Genomic DNA, 18,126 nt, shown 5'->3' with positions numbered 1-18,126 from the left:
AATACGCTGTGCGGCAGATTGTTTGTCCATCTAGACTTCAAATGGTTTTTTTGGGTTTACAGATCTTACAACTTCGCCCAAACATGTAAATATGCACGTACGTTCCCAATTCGCCGCCCGGTAAGATTTTTCCCATAGGCTACTTGCATGTATATACATATGTATGTATGAATGTGCGCATGCGCATTTAACCATTGCTCCGCCCAATAACAAATCGTTTTCAGACTTAAGTGCGAAGAAGAGAATATTCAGCGTGGAATTATTTCGAAGAGAAAAAGTAGGTGGACTGATATATATATATTTTACATATTAAAATTTAAATACATAAATATTATATACATACATGTCAATCAATGTATTCATGACTCATTGTACTAGCATTTGAAATTTCATTAGCTATAAAAATTAGATGTAATATAAAACAAATTAAAACACAAACCAAATCGTGCCTAGAAATCACAAATTCTCTCTGGCGTGCTCTTAAACGATGGCTCTCTTAAACGGTGCAATCAAACATTGTGCGTTGTTGCTATACGTTGCATTCGAACCCTCAACCACCGCCAATTGGTGCGCTTGTGTTCCAACTGGACAAGATGCTGGTGGCTATGTTTTATCACCGTGGGACGGGTATTATTTGCCTTCGAGCTGTAAACGGAGTCGGTTTGGTTTTTGACGCTGGACGGTTAATTGCGTGGCGGTGGTAGTTGTAGTGGTAGTGGCAGCAATTAGAGTGACGCACAGTGTACCGGACATACGCACACAAATAAAAACAAGTGTACTCCCCCATACATACATACACATAAAAATATATGTACATAGTATACGCATGCATATATCGGTAACTATATACGAGTGGCATACGCCTGCGGCGACAAGTGCAAGTTCCTCATTTGTTGCAAGTGCAACAGATTAAAAGGAAATAAGAAAATAAATTGAATAATAAAAATTGTAAACAGTGACTAGTGTGAATTGAAATGGAAATTTGTGCGTTGAGGAAGAGAGTGAATAAAAAATAAATGAAAATATTGAAAGAACGCAAGTTACAAATTAGTGAGCTATTTGTAATAGCTGCGCATGGATTGCGGAACGGCTATGCTGGTGTTTGTTTGCTCAATGAAAATGTCACAACAACATTGAATGGATGGATGCCGGTTATTGAATAAAGTATACGCAAATACACATGAATGTGCATACATACTACATGTATATGTATATACATACATATGTACATATATGATAAAAATTTTGTAATAAAAACCAACAATAACAGCAGCAAAAGCCGTGAGCCTGCGAAAGCGCGAAGTAAATTTATTTTTGAAATGTGTGATTGTGTAGCATGGCGTATGTAAATCTTTAATTATCGTTTCTATTGCTGCATCGAACATAGTTCGATTTTTTGTGAAATCTACGGAAAAAAAACTTAATCCCGAATTGCTACGAACTTATAATTGAAAACATATTCTACGCTCATAGCTTTACGGATTAAGCTATAGAATTTTTGTGGCTTTCGCAAAAATCGAACTTCAAGTGATTCAGGTACAGCCCATTTAATTGATGCTCCTATAAGCTTGTGCGATTTAATAAAAATTATACCGTTAAACATTGTAGACAGTAAGTATTTAATTTGATCAATTAAAAAAATTTTCAATAGCAAAAGGAAAAAAGTAAAAAATTAGAGACTTTAATTAAAAAGCTATGCGATATCGAAAGCTTACGCGTGTGCACAATAATAAAATAGAATTAAAAAAACTCATGTGCCCCTTTGAATTGTCGAAGCGAAGTTTTCATCGATCAAGCTTTTCAAATGCCTATAAATTTTTAGTTTATGATAAAAAAAAAACCTGTCACATAACTTTAAAAATAGAGATAATTAGCTTTTGCAACGCATTAAAAACGCAGATAAAACTTTTTGCCTTTGCGTGACATTTATAACTTTGCATTTTATATAAGTACTTAATTTTAAAAATATCAGCAATGTAATTAAATTTTATGTTTCTGCATGAAAACTCAATTTTAGACAAAACAAAATAAATACTAAACCAGCTGTTGGTGAACGCACGCAAAAAGATCGGAATTGGTCATCTTTTAGCTTCGCGTTGCAGCTGAAATGATCAATGTGACATGCTTTGTGCGTTTTCATACATTTCATATTATCTGTCAAAGCGAATCTGTAAAGCAAAGCGAAGCAAGTGTTTTATCTGGCATCAGCTTAATCTTACTGCCAAGATACTGTTAAAATCCTATTTTCATTATGTAACAAACTGCATAACGGTTGGCACCATTATTTTTGTTTTTGTTTCAGAAAGATTGTGTTCGAAACAAATAACTGTGAAACGAAGAAGAAAACTGACTTAAATGCTCATAAAAATTTAAGAGTACCATTAATTTCTTCATGATCCAATGATCGGATCTAAACCAAATTAGTATGGGAGCATCTCTGTGATACCAACTTTCCTCTAAGAGGAGAATTGTAGAAATCGGCTAACGTGGTACAAAGTTAGGCGGCAACATACACAAAAAAAATATTCCGACGAATTGTTAACCTCCTTCTTTTTTCGAAGTCGGTTAAAGTGCAAAACAAAAGGCTTTATATAAGTCACACAACAAATTCGGAGATATTACATATAAAATATTTTAAGTTGCCTAAACAGTTCACAATCATTTTCATTAAAAAGTCTACTAAAAACTTAATAAAGTAACCCCATTTTGCTCAAAATGAGTACGGCTGTGTATTCACTTATTCAAGCGGAAATTAATATTGTGTCTTTTACAAAACAAAAGGCAATGAATTATGTGGCAAAAAATTTTACGTTATATATTACAAGGAAATAATTCAACAATAACTCGGGAATATACGGTATTGTATCTGAGCAAGTAGAGTGTGTTGCTGGGATAATTTTCTATGCTGATTTCAAGTCCGAAGACTGTTTTTTGCGTTAAAGGTGATGGCGGTTTTTGGCAGACATAGTAATTTTATTCAATAATAACTAAAAATTTAGAAATGAAGTGCGGTGTAGCTTTTACGTTTATATTCTTGTGTGTCTATATAAAGTAATAGACTCCAGATATAGGCGCACACCATGTCCGCGTCTCAGAAACCTTGGTAGTTGCTCTCAACTCTCTCCAGATCCACTTGCCGTGCTCTTCACTCGTATCACGCAAATATTCCGACAAGAAATATAGAGGGGAATTATGCAGAAAATGAATCTTAAGCGTCATACGACCGACCGCAAATTTTCTTGTAATTTAGCAACAATTCCGCGACAAGTGGCCTGTAGTTTTTGTTTTTCTGGTTGCCAAGGAAATTGTGAATGATGGTCCTGAGAGATTCCCATACTACTTTTTCTATGGGTCTAAAATATCGCGAAAAGTTCTTGTTGTCCATCAGTTTTTTTTTTAACCGACTTCTCAAGAAGGAGAAGGTTATCAATTCATCCGNGATGATGGTCCTGAGAGATTCCCATACTACTTTTTCTATGGGTCTAAAATATCGCGAAAAGTTCTTGTCGTCCATCAGTTTTTTTTTTTTAACCGACTTCTCAAGAAGGAGAAGGTTATCAATTCATCCGAATACATATATTTTTTTGATGTATGTTACCGCATAACTTTGGACCACGTTAACCGTTCCGGTGTTACATCACAGGTGGTACCACACTAAGTTGAAATCCGATCATTGTATTTTAAAGAAATTAACCGATAATATTAATTTTTTTATGAGAATAGAAGTCGGTTATATTTTTTGCTTAAAAATTACTTGTCTTCTGTCAGGTCCAACGAAAACTGTTTCTTTTTCTTGGGTAACAGACGAGTTAAGTACCGGAAAGACGGTCGAGCGCTATGTGCAAAATTCTGAAATTCTGACGACCGAACGAAAATCTAACTAAGCAAGTATTTGAATTCAGCGCACTTTTTTCTTGGGTAAAAAAGTTTACTGAAATTTTTAATTCTGTGTAATTACGAACCAGTGAAGTGAAAAATTACTAGAATGAGAAGTTTTATACAAACCACTTTGCATAGATAATGATTTCGTTTTTTTTCTCTTAGAGCAGCTAAATACTGTGAATACGAGTACACTAACATATATTTTTCTAGCTCGAATATCGTATCAGGGATTGGTTTAAACTAAAGACATTGTTAATAAGTTTATCTCCAGAAGAAAACTTCCTTTGTAGTGGTTAACTGAAGATGAAGAAAATTAAATTTTCAGGGCCATATTTAAAGCATAAACAGACGGCAGCGGGAATTTACTGCAGTTGACCCGGATTAAGTCCGAGTTAATCCCGATCAACGCTGCCGTTTGTTAACGCTTTTACAGAGAACTCGCATTCGGTAGTTAACTGTAGACGCTCAGTACAAATTTTGAAAGTTAACTGCTGTTGAATGAGTGTCAACTCCCTACTTTTGCCCATAGTGGAAGAGCACTATACAAATTAAAATATGAACAAGTAATTTTTAAGCAAAAAATGAAACCGTCATCAATTCTCATATAAAAATTTAAGATTATCATTAATTTCTTCACGATCCATTTATCGCATCTAAACAAAATTAGTACAGGACCCACAGGACACCACACAAATATTTGGGCAAATACAAATTACCAGAAATAAGGTTCCTATTCGATTCCTATTTGTACTAGTTGGTATTTGCGCAAATATTTGTGTGGTAAATTGTGTACATTTGTTTTTCCGCCGGAATTACAATTTTTTTAATATTTTTTATAAGAATATTTTTATGCAAATTTTTTAAGCTTAAATCGTTTTGTTATTTGAGGGGATTTTTTCAAAAAAAAAATCTTTAAGAAACCATTTTTATTCATAAAAAACTTAATTTTTAGAGGTATTTTCAATTCGGTTCAGCTCACGTAAATCTTTATATTTTTCCGGAATATTTTGGTGGATGTTTTAAAATGTAATAGATTTTATAATTGGAATGGAGAAACAGTACCGATTATTTTTGTATGGGGAGTGATGCAGTCTAATGTGCATACATATGTAGATACATACATATAGAAGCAATTAATTTCATTTAAAGAAATGACGTGTCGTCCATTTCCGCTGTAGCGTATGTAGTGCATATTTTTAGGCGCAATATTTAAGTACTTACGGCGAGGCGACATCTATTAGAGCCTAATTGTATGTTTTTGATATGATACCTAACGACGAGAATGATATATAGACTAGGTTGTATAGAAACTTTGCCATAATACCTTTGCTATAAATGGTGTTTGGACACACAACATTGTTAGTTTATAAAAGCGTTGTGCCAAATTTTTCCATTTGTCCTAAAGCCTGTTCTGTTACGAAAAAAAAACAAGTTACTAATGAAGAAAATTGATGGATAAATAACGAAATAATGAGTGGTGAAATGAAAATCAGAAAATTTTGTATTTTTTTTAAATGATCCGGAAAGAAAAGGTGAATTCCAAAACGTCAAAATGCAAAGCATCAGTCTCTTTTATTTCTAGACCTCATTAGATTTTAATGTCAAATGTACGCAACCACGGTTAGATGCTAGTTTTTCTACTAGGTTGCGCAAGTTAAACTTATTCTTCTAGTCAGGTTTAGAAATAAAAGAGACTGATGCTTTGTATTTTGACGTTTTGGAATACACCCAAGGTTATTTATACGCCACGTACACCTGGGTAAGACGATTTTCCGGCCATATTTCATACAAAAAATCTTTGCGCATTTTCATTTCACAACTCATTACTTCTTTAATTATCCATAGATTTTCTTAATATTTGATTTTTTTGTAACCCAACAGGCACGAATGCAAAAATTTACACAGAACCTGTTATTTTTTTAATTTTCCTCTTGTTAATATTTGTTTTTTCTTGATTTTTTCATAAAAAAAAAACAAAAAATCTGGAATGATTAATTAATTTGTTCGAAACTATCAGATTTATTGAAAAGTGATCTATATACCGGTTATAAAGAATTTTGTTAGCTTTCATATGCGTATTTCATATTGATATTGTTGAATTGGCTCGTAAGATATACGTAGACTTTGTATGGTTAGTTTTACAGTAAAACTCTGTACCTGAACAATCGGTTATACGGAGGCAATAGGTTATAGTGATTCGATCTTTGTTATTTTTACAGTACACTTTCTGTTGATAATCAGTGAAAATAGTGCGAAATTTCATTTGATGTTTATAGCTGCATAAATGAAGAAGTTAGCTGTATGGGAGTTATTTGCCATAGTGGTCCGATTTTTCCGGTTCCGACAAATGATTAATACATACATTATAAAAAATACACTGACTTATTCTGGTACATACAAAAATCAACGGCAATTACCAGCATATCCAAAATTAAAATTCAATGGACAATAAAACGGAATACTCACTATTTGTTAGCTACCTAATATCTATTCGTTAAATCTGGACAATGATGCCATCATAAACAATGTATTTTAAAAATTACTAAAAAAATTGCTTAAAACAAAAATTGACTGAACTAAAATTTAAGGACACCACTTTATGTTTGCCTACATCCGACGCAACTCGATTTGCTCTCCTTCACACTTGTTTTGCTAAATTTATCCTTGTGCACCATGCCGAAGTGACCTTAAAAAGTTCTCACATCATTCATTTGTGGACTTTCAAAAGAAATGATCAACCATGAATAATTAAAAACTCTTAAAAAATGCAATAAAACTCAGAAGAAATAAATTGAAATGTCTACTGTAAAAACTCCCACACATGGGAGTCAGCAAGAGGAATTAATACATAACATTATCATTAAAATATCTACATACTTGAAAATCCGTTGGCATGCATGTGTTTGTTTGTGTTGACACCAGAGATCAATTCCCGCGGGCAATCCGCAACATTGCTGGGCAGCTCGCCGGCAAACTGCAGTGACATGCCTAGCAACAACATCATCCAGCCAGTGGGATACTTTATTTTTATATATTATATATATACATATTTAGTACACATATATGTACATGTATGCATGTATGTACTGCTCGTTGCTGTTTGAGCACAATAGAAGCATGCGAAATTGAAGTGAATATGGCGCGCAGCGTAATTTCCGGTCACAGCAACCGAGCTGCTGACGGCACTGCTCGCATAAAGTCAATGATGCTTACGTAAAGTATAAAAGTGGCATAATTCGTAAAAAAAGGGAAGCACAAAAATAGTAGTAGAATAAAAAATGTATAATTTTCTCATGCACTTACAGAACATACACTATGGCAATAATGCAGTCAAATGGATTGCAAGGTTAATTAATTAAGGAGACAACCCGGTGGAGCAATTAACACTTCGTCTAATAAGTAAGGAGATGAGCGCTTGAGGCGTTGATGCATGAAATATGTACACACATATATATTTACATAGAATGCTTCATAGGCAAGCAATGAGCCATAAGCTAGAAGGAAGATCAAGAAGGCGGGCTAGTTAGTGTTGATTGACATGAGGAAAATCGATATGCTCTTAACTTAGGCATGGGCGCACTAGAATTATGCAAATTGATATGCGTTGCACTTAACTCTTATGTGGACACCCATTAAAGTCTCATACTAGCTTCATACAGCCATGGTGTGGCCAGACTTTGGGGAGAAATTATAACAAAATCTTTCCATGGTATCCAATGCTGGATGATAGGGGGGTATGGCATGTGTTTCCGCTTGATAATATTTTGTGTTCGTACGGAATAGTAACTTATATCGGGAAGCTGGTTTTAGTAAAAAGCACCGTTCCATTTATTCTTTAAACGACAAGGAATTTTTTGATGGGACTTAATAAGAATATTGACTTGCTAGTATCGGAACTATTTCTTGGTACTCCATATGAACACAGATATGCATTGGCATATAACTAAATGATAGCAAATATTACACTTGTGGCATAATTCAAGAAATAATGAATTAAAACAACATTTTCTTTGTATTGCAATTACATTTTGACGCAGGTTGATAAAAGATCGAATTCTATTGGCAACTGCCTTTCAAGTTGAAAAGAAATAAAAAGTAATAAATTAAAGAAAATTAAATTAAAAAAGGAGAAAAAAACATAATAAAAATAAAGCAAAAATAAATAAAAATATTTTTAAAAATTAAATGAAATCAAAATAAAAATGCTTATTTCTTTTTAAAGGAAGTAAAATTAAATTCGAAATAGAAAAAAGAAGATAGTAATTTAAAACAAAATCTAAAAAAAATCTCAAAATAAGAAGAAATAAATAAAAATAAATAAATTATAAAAATTAAGGTCCTAAAAATAAAGGAAATAAAAAAATTAGTTTTTTTCTTTTTAAAACAATAAAATCTAAAAAGCAAAGAAAATTAAATTTAAAAAAAAAAAAAACAAATTATATAAATTAAAAAAAAACAAAAACTAAATATAGTAGTTTTCTAAAAATTAAATGAAATAAAAAAAAATTAGTAGATATTTTTAACAATAAAATCTAAAAATTAAGAGAAAATTAAACTAAAAAAATTATTGAAGTCAAAAAAAAGTCTTATGAATAGATGTGGTGATCTCCGAAATAGCAGCTAGACTTTTGTTGCTTTTTCCATTTTTCCTAAAAAGCAAAAATCGTGGCACAAAGCTCAATAGCACTATCGAAATAAATATTAATACGCCACAATAAAATTGACAAATAAAAAGTATGTAGGTATTTTTTCTTTTAAAAAATTTAAAAAGGAAAAATAGATTAAAGAAACAAACAAAAAAATATCCTCCGCGAATATCGGAGCCACGCGAGCTTAATGACATAAAAGTGCTTTCTTTCAAAATAGATTTTCACCACGGGTGGTGAATGAGAGAGTTTTTTTTCCAAGGCTTTTATGCTCGGTCGTTGTGGTGTAGTGGTAAGCATGGCGCGCTTCCACTCCGCAGCACCTGGGTTCAAGACCTGGTCAAAGCAACATCGCAAAAAATATAGAAAAAAGGTTTTTTCTTAACAGTGGTCGTCCCTTGGCAGGCTATGTCAAACCTTCGAATGTATTTCTGCGATGAAGAATAGCTTCTTATAAAAATACAATTGCCGTTCGGAGTCGGCGTAAAACTGTAGGTCCCTCCGCTTTGTGTGACAAGATCAACTCGCACGCTACAAGTCGTAGGAGAAGCTCGGCCAAACACTAACATGTGTGTAAGCGCCAATCTATTATTATTATTATTTTATTTTTATTATTTTTGCCATCTGTCTTTCATTTGTATTACGCAAAAAAAATTGTTTTACTTTCTTAGCGAGAAATGTTTCTCTTTTGCCCACTTTGTATTGTCTCTTCCATAAAAAGAACCGCCTGACCATCAATTTCGTTATCGCTAACGTGACGAAGAATAAGTTTGACTGTTATGTATTAAGTCATTAGTGTGTAATGATTCGGATGGATCAACTTTAATACAGAAGGACTTTACTTCTTAGGCTCCACTTCACACAGAATCGAACTGCGCTGATCATCTTTTCTATTGCGACACCCTGATCAAGATTTATGATGCAAACAATGGATTGGAGTGCAAACCACGGATCCATGCTATAGACATTTACCCCTCTACGGCCATTTAACACACTTCTGGAGCAGATTCTCAATTAAAAACTCCATATTCCATCATAAATGCGCGAAACCCATCCGAAAAGGTCTAAACGAAGTATTTGTATATTTGAGTGATTGTGAAAGAAGTATGTTGAAGATACTTATCATGAAATATGAACTCGAGTGCTCATCTCAAAGATATCAAAAGTTTAAATCGGTCCGGACAGAACCGCGAGTGCCCAGAAAGGTTAAGCGAGTTGCGGCAAGAACAAGCACCAAGCACTGCGCTGCGCACGCACCAGTCGACGATTATTGCGGCGATGCCAGTAGCGGATTTATTGCAGCCACAAACTTGAATTTCGCGTTGACTGTCGTTGTAGTTGCTTCCACTGTTGCATTTTGTCATTTGCGGTTGCAGCGGTTAGTCTTTTGGAAGTGACTTCGCTTGTGAATGTATGTACATATATGCGTGTGGTTGCTTGTGTGCGTAGAAGCACTTTGCGATTTCTGTTCTCAGCCTGCCGAGGCAATCACTCATTCATTCATTTATTTTGAGATCCATAGCCCATTGGGTATTGTGGCACAACTCCAGCACTTGTTGTCGTTGTTCATGTCATTTGTTGTGTGTTGCTTCTTCGTTGTGACGTATTTGCTGTTTACTATTGTGGTTGCTGTTATTGCCTCAGTTTGTGTTGCTCTTGCTGTTGTACATTTAATGGACTTTAATTGAATTGCATTTGCATTATGCGGTTGTGTTGCATTGCAATGAACGGCGTTTGCCCTCTGTCTGGTGGTTGGTGGCTTGCGGTTGTCAAGTAGCAGTGGTTCTGTAGAGCATGCAACGTGAAAATTGCAGTGGAGTGGCAGTGGTGTCGCACTAATGTGTGTGGTTTCTGTAGATTTTGCGACAGGTATGGGCTTGAAGCGTTAAAATTCTACAAAATAAGGATTTCGCAAAGATATCGGTAGAAACTTAAGAAAAGATATCTGAACGAAACTTATATTACATAGAAAGTTCATATGGCCATTAAAAGTCATAAAGCTTATGAAATCCTAGAAAAAGAAGATTTAGTTTCCCAAAAATTTTGGTTAGGCTAAGCCGTGGTGGTTCAGAGACAAACTTGGATATTAAAGAGGCTGTATTTTGTAATGCTACATAAATTTGGAAGTTATACACTACTCTATTAATGGAACGCCGCAAGCCAATCCCAAGTACGGAGGCGCATTATCTGAATCCTGGAGTTTCCTTCAATTTCAGTTAATAAGTGCAAGACAAAATAATTTAATATCTGCAAAATTTAGTCATCCAAGTAGAAAGGGTTGAATTTATTCCATTTTATCATTGAACAAAAAAAAATGCGGCAAATACGCCATTTAGTCATATGGATTGCTATCGGGCAGTGACCTGTAGGAAGCGCCCATTCAAAATAAGAGGCTGCAACTTGATAAGCACTAAGATCTCCTTTCACCATCTTCAATCCACCTTTGACCAGGAAGACTGTGCCTGCTCAAGCCATTTCGTCCAATGATCTGTCAGTTGACATAAGGCAACTGCCAAAGAGTAAACCACTAGTAGCCAGTGTTCTTCCTGCTCTTTAATATCGGTCAGGCCGTCCCAGGACAAATTTTATAGCATCATAGGTGAGTTCAGGGCTTTAATGGCAACTTCGTTGCCAGAGTATTTAGATACTACCTACTTACTTACTTACTTACTTACTTATTAAATGCTGGTCAATCTGTCTGTACAGTGCCCTAAGTGGAACCGCTAATACACCCATCTTAGAAAATGCATTATCTTCACTTTTGAATAAAGTACGAGATTCAATCGCAAAATTGTATTTAAATGAAAATTTAAAAAAGATATATGTACTAAATAAAGTAAAAATAACCAGTCGTGCTCATATGCATAAACGCCCCATAGCACCATACGCACTCATCTAACACGTTTACTCGCATGCCTTAACTTAAAAGTCATATTATTTAAAAGTAATTAAATATTGGCGTGGAAGTTTTCTACACAGTATTCCTCATGAACATACATGCCAAGTTTTTTAATTTTAATTTTTGTAGCAGAGAGACACATAATGCGAAACTACATCAATTTTTCGTCTCCCCTGAACAATTAAAAAAAAATGGACTTGTCACCTTTTCACCTATAGGTAAACGATATATAACTTTCTTCATGTGTATAACAATTTTAGAATGAATTTCGAGCTTGCCAAACAAAAATTGTAAAAATGGAATTTAAGTTTTTTAAATCATAGTCATCTTTAACTCAATGTTGTTCACGCTTGCCTGGTTTTCAGGTTATCTGGTCAAAAATAATTTTTCTAAAAAAAAATTTTCTATATGTGTTTTTGCGCTATAACTTTAACTCCATAACTGAATAATAAATGGTTTGCATGCTATATGTAAAAGTGAACCTATACTAAATTTTTACCTGCTTAATTGGAAGAGTTATTTCGCAAAATAATGTCTCTGAGCAATCAGTTGTATGGGAGCTAGATGTTAGAAAGGAAATAAAATACAATCGTGCAAAATTTTAGTAAAATATCTTCAAAACTGAGCTAGCTTTTTATAAAATAGTTCAAATTTAAGCAAAATTTCTCCAAAATTGGAGCCAATCGAGCAAAACCATTGAGTTCTGAAGGCTCCAATTAAGTAAAAGCAACTATCAGAACCTTTGTCGAAATAACTTAGATTGAATGCCACGCTCGAAATATTCTAACTTCAAGAAGGAGCATAATTAAATGTACTTAATCAGGGTTTTAACACACTTCTAGAGAAAATTGTTTCTGAAGAAATTTACAGGTATATGTAACGTTATAAGGAGTAGTAGTTATAACAAGTAATTTTTTTATATTTCATGGCCCAATGATCGGATCTAAACCAAATTAGTATGTGACCACCAAATTAGTATAGACACTACCTTTCCGTTGCAAAAAGAATTATCGAAATCGATTGACGTGGTCCAAAGTTATGCGGTAACACACATAAACACAAAAAAAAAACGACGAACTGATAACCTCCTCCTTTTTTGGAAGTCGGTTAAAAATATTTATTTATATTACGAGTCCGAACTAGTCAGAAATAGTCAGATTTTACTGGAAATCGAATCCGTATTCGGTTCTCCGAGGACAACCAGTTAGTAACCGGAAGTTACNTTTATATTACGAGTCCGAACTAGTCAGAAATAGTCAGATTTTACTGGAAATCGAATCCGTATTCGGTTCTCCGAGGACAACCAGTTAGTAACCGGAAGTTACCAGTTTTAGTCCAAAGATTTGTTGCTGGTAAATGTGTCAAACGATCAGTTGTAGTGTGTCCGACAACCAAATTGTAAAAAGAAAAGTACACTCTGCTAATGCACGCTGAAAATTATATAATTACTTGTTTAAGTGGATTATAACGAATTTGAAAGTGTTTTTGGTTATTTACATGTGTGAGCTGAGTATGTTTGCATACAAAATAAGCAAAACTTTACAACCAAAATTTGGAGGTTATATTGAAGTTACTATTTTTTACTAGAAGGCGATCCAATACTTTTCAGTGTTACTCTCTCGCTCTAAGCGAATTTTTATTTTTTGACAGTTTTACTATTTAGTTTTAGTCAGAAAAAAACGGGATTGGAACTACCTCAGTTGTTGGAACTAGAATACCTCAGTTGTCTCAAATAACAAAAATAGTCACTAATTTATAGTCTCAAAATTAGTAACTAGAGATGAGACCGACTTACTGAGTGAGTTTTGAAGTAGTAGTCGTCAATGCGAACGTTACTCGTGCAGTGCTATTTTATTAACATGTTTGCATGTATATTTTGCAAATTGCTTCAATTATATAACTTTTATTCGAATACAAATACATATGTATGTGCCTAAAAATATATGTACATACGTATAAATTCATAAGTGCACAATCGCGCACAAGTACTACTCTCCATTGAGCAATCATTAATTTTTTCGGCTGCTTTAAATATCAAACGCATAGAAGAATAAAACAGAGATTTATTTCTTTTTAATTCGATTTAGTAACAAAAAGATGAATGTACTACATGCTATTTACATACATTCATACAAAAAAGATATATACCAAATAGTAGTACATATGAACGAGTGCATGTGCGACGAGCAGCTAAACGAATGGATTTGTAATCAGCTGTGGCAGCGAGAACATAATAAATACAATCAGTAACATGATAAAACCCACAGCAACAACAACAACAACGACAAATAAACACAAAGTGGCAGCTGTGACAACGACGACAACAACGAATAAATGTTTAAATAAAATAAAAAGCAGCAACGCTAAATGCGAATGCAATTCATGCTAAATAGGCGAAGGCATTGTAACTCATAGAACAACAATAATAATAATAAGTATTCAAGAAATAATATGATATAGGAAAAAGACACACACACATACACATGTACATAAGTTAAAAATAATTAAATAAAAAATTGCGCATGCATAAAGCGCACATGCACAATAACAGCAAAAACAACGACAACATAAATTTCATTAGTGATAATTGTTCATATATGTATGTATTTGCACCTAAGTTATAGAGCAATAAATTTCCGTGATAACAGTGATCGCATGAAAAAAAAACAAACAAAAAATGTTCAAAGACGAAAGAGTGAATTTGAAAATATATTGAAACTATGAGTGAAAGTGAAACGAAAATAGCGAATGAAAAATTTGCCTAATCTTTTGCATATTGAATACTTGTACAACGATACATTTAATCAGCGAAGAGACGATCTTATAGCACACTACATACATAGTAGTTTCTACCCATTGGAGCGTGCTGAGCGTGAATTCCAGAACTTCTACAAGAATGTACAGAATGTTTACCAAGCACTTCCGCCGGAAAATGAGGCACAGCGACACAGTGACCGCACTCATCATATATATTTTATTAGCGCTCATACAAAAGGTTAGTATAGAAAATTAAATATACATACTTTGTAGCTTTAATATACATACATTATAGTAGATACGAATAACTATTTTAAGCATAATAGGATAACCAATACACCAGACACGCATTCAGCGATCGCTAAACTATAGAAGACAGAGCGCTGAAAGGGCTAACTAACTACCTACAGGCCTATTCTGAGCCTAACCGAAAACTTTTACTTTATTTACTGTTGACGAAACTTTGCTGAGCTTATACGAGTCCAAGCTGTCAAGGAGGATAGAGGCGTCCCAAGTTGCCCCATATCTATTGATAATTTTTCAAGGCACCCAAACTATTCTTATTACATGTACTCCTACGCGATTAATATTCCCTTACCGACTTCGATCGCACGTTCGAGGGCTCTGATGACCGCCTCAGTTACTCCACGGCTTCCTTAATGGCAACTATTTCTGCCTGAAATACACTGCATAAGACCCGAAGCCTGAACATGGTTTTTGAACCCTATCTCCAAGTTTTGAACCGTTCGTGAAGAAGTTTACCGCCCCCTGCCAAGTCCTCTATTGAGGGCACGTACGTAAGTAGAGCAGAAGCTGCTGGCTGCCAGCAATGAAGTCAACACCTTCCAAACGTCCAGAGTGTCCATCTTTCGAGCTAGTTAATTACCCGGTTTCCCTGAGCCAAATAAAGGTTCGTACTTCGACAATTCTGCCTGCAATATCCACAAGTGCAATGTTCAATACGTTAATCGCCAGTATAGGTGTGGTTCTTAATGCTCCACTAATGCCGATTAGTGCGATACGTTGTATACGCTCCGGTTGCTTCTTCTAGTGAGTTCGACCAGAAGAAATCTCCATAAAACAAGGTAGGCTTAACTGTGGTATCATAGAACAAATTAATTACTTTGGGCGAGAGACCCCACCTCTTACCGATAGCTCCCCTACAGCAGTACAAGGCAACCGACGCCTCTTTTGCAATTTCCTCAATGTTAGGCTTCCACGACAGCTTCCTAACCAGGATCAAGCCTAGGTACATGGCCCTGCCTGAGAGCTGCAAACAGATACTTCCGATCGTGGGAAGGGCCCCAACGGGTATCTTGCACTTCCTGACAAACAATACCAGTTTTAGCTGGTATTGACTGCGAGGCCGCAGTTGGCTGCCCACCTGGTTACCTAGATAACGACCCCTAACCAAGAGGGACACATTATCTACATAGGCGATCAGCCGACAGCCCATTTTTCCACTTCCTATTTGAGGTCGCTTACAACAGCAATAAAGAGCAAGGGAGAGAGAACACCACCTTGCGGAGTGTCCCTATTGACTCTACGCTGAGCGCAGGCACTCCCGCACTCCGCTACGTCACGCATTAAGCTGCAGATAAGCCTTGTTAGGTTGTTTTAAACCCGCAGCTTATGAATAGATTTGACTGAAAGCGCCCTCGATATCGAGGAAGGCCTCTACTGTATAATTTTCTGAGTGAAGGCACTTCCACTTTCTAATGTGTGCAAGCCGGTATCCACCGACCTTCTCTTGCAATAAGCATGTTTAACCCTCGAAAGAAAGTCGAGAGTAATCCCGAGCAAAACTAAGGTAGACTGATAGGCCTAAAATCCTTAGGGGAACATGGGAACCCTCTGCGGCTTTCTGGATGAACGCAACCCCGACCACCCTCCAAGCTTTAGGGAGCCAGCCAATTGCCCGATTGAAGGGTTTGAACGAATTTATTGTCCTGGACATGTGGCGATCGTCCAGAAGGTTGGAGAGAAGCTTTAACGAATCCTCGCTGCTCATTCTCCTATTTTGTGCTTCGTCGCCCAGGTACCCCAAGGGAACCGGATTCCTCGCAAAAATTGTCTTAATCTGGATGATTCACTTCTCTGTACAATGTTTGAAACTTTGAATTAAATTTAGCGTAAAAAATAAACGTACATATGCGAATGTTGTTAAAAAATCACTTAACCTAATTTTTTATTCAATGCAATGATAAATTCCATACAAGTATATTCAAATTAAGTGAATGTCCTTATAGCCTTTTCTGAAAAATTTTCGCAGTTGAAACCAAGCTCATTTCATCTGTATATAACTTATTCTGTGATGGATTTGTTTCAAGTTTAATTCTACATTCTATGCGGCATTTTCACAGAAAATGGTTTTTTTTCTAGGTATTCTTGATACTGCCAGTAGTCAAAGGCTGTTTACAATTTGGTTGTTGCAAAGGCTCCTCCTTTTAACTTTCCATTTAACTAATATAATTTGGAAAGACTTTTAAAAATAGCCACTGTATAAATGGTTTGTATAACCCTTTTGTTCTTTCGCAATGATAATAAAAAATGTGGCCCATTGACCCCTCGGTCGTGAAGGGCTAAGGAATTCCTTTTTTGCAAAAATGTGTTTTTATTCGCTATTAACCCTCTAGTAGGCAGAACCGCCTCCAGACGGTCGTTAACTAAACACCTTTTTAGTGCACCTATAATAATTTTTTCTATATTCGTAAGGCACGATCTTTAGACAAAAATCGTACCCTTACGGCGAAGTAAATTTTAATCCGTTATGTCAATCCGTTTTATTTTAATCGGCAGTTGAATTACAGATTTTGAAAACACGGTTAAAATTAATTATTTCTTGCTTTTTAATAATTTCGTAATTAAAGAAATTTTTTCTTTTGAAATTTTTTTTGATACAAAAAAATTCAGTGAGTTTCGTAGTTAAAAGCACAGTATTTTGATATAAGTTTTATAATTGTGTGACTATCCGAAATGGAGAAAATTGCTTTCGAACACAGACCGTCTACAGACCGGCTTGCCGACATATAAAAACCCAGTTTGCATTTTTGACCGTCTGCAGACGGCATTGCCGGTGCGTAGGTCAACATTGTGTAAGAGAAAGCTGAAAATATGTGTAAGTATATCAGCGAGCCCGTCTCCAGACGGTCTTGGTTTTTCTCCCCTGTAGGAAAAAGTTACTGTCACAGATCAAAATGGACATCAGTTTTGGGTTTCTCGTGCTAAAATCACCCATTCCTGAAGTTTTCAACTCATAAAAAAATTGGCCTACTAGAGGGTTAATATTTCGGAACTTCTGCGACTTTCTTGATTAGCCACAAAAAAATCTAAAAAAAATTCAGCAGAAATACATTTCTTTTAAATTTACTTTTTATTCCTTTTTTATTTTATTGTTTAAAAGGAAACATATATTTTTAATTTAGTTTTATTTTTATTGCTTTATTTAGTCTTCTTTTAACTTTTAGTTTTTATTTTTTCAAAACATGTACATATACACATTTTTTAATTTCATTAATTTTTAGAAATCTTATTGCTAAAAGAAAAACGAAATAACTCTAAGAATTGCTCGTTAGCAGATCTTTCAATTAGTCTTTCAAACGAGAGGACAGAGTTTTCAAGACAGTTGCCAGAGTTGACTTTTGCCTTTCGAAAGACTGTAGTGAGTTGAAAGACAGTTAAATTCAGAGAATAACAAGTAAGAAAGTCTAAGTTCGGGCGGAGCCGAACATTAAATACCCGGCGCAAGTATTAAATATATGTTTTTTCACCCTTCCGAAACCTTGCGCTAGATGGTAAGCCGAGGTGTATCAATTTTGAGTAAATTAGCGTCCTTCAATTTCGAAATATTGAAGTTTCAAGCATTTCTTAAATTTACCGTTATATGAGAATCGGCCGTTATTTTAGTCCGATTTCAATAATTTTCAACGTTTTGCTTACACG

The 18,126-nt window shown here is 34.9% G+C and overlaps 1 protein-coding gene across 1 annotated transcript in view; it reads left to right on the top strand.

The window, feature by feature from the left end:
- Positions 1-1,195: 1,195 nt before the first annotated feature.
- The window catches only part of LOC108364328 (protein serrate-like), a gene marked incomplete at its 3' end in the record, with an annotated part of 111,557 nt that continues 94,626 nt past the window's right edge, over positions 1,196-18,126 (top strand). The window contains exons 1-2 of the mRNA XM_017617967.1: positions 1,196-1,341; positions 13,515-14,422. Coding sequence (XP_017473456.1) covers positions 14,324-14,422 — 99 coding nt within the window. The remainder of the gene's footprint in view (positions 1,342-13,514; positions 14,423-18,126) is intronic.

This window comes from Rhagoletis zephyria, unplaced genomic scaffold, assembly GCF_001687245.7.
Source record: "Rhagoletis zephyria isolate East Lansing unplaced genomic scaffold, Rhagoletis_zephyria_1.1 Rzeph_scaffold_01530, whole genome shotgun sequence".
NCBI lineage: Eukaryota > Metazoa > Arthropoda > Insecta > Diptera > Tephritidae > Rhagoletis > Rhagoletis zephyria.
This window is presented reverse-complemented; position numbering and strand designations above follow the sequence as displayed.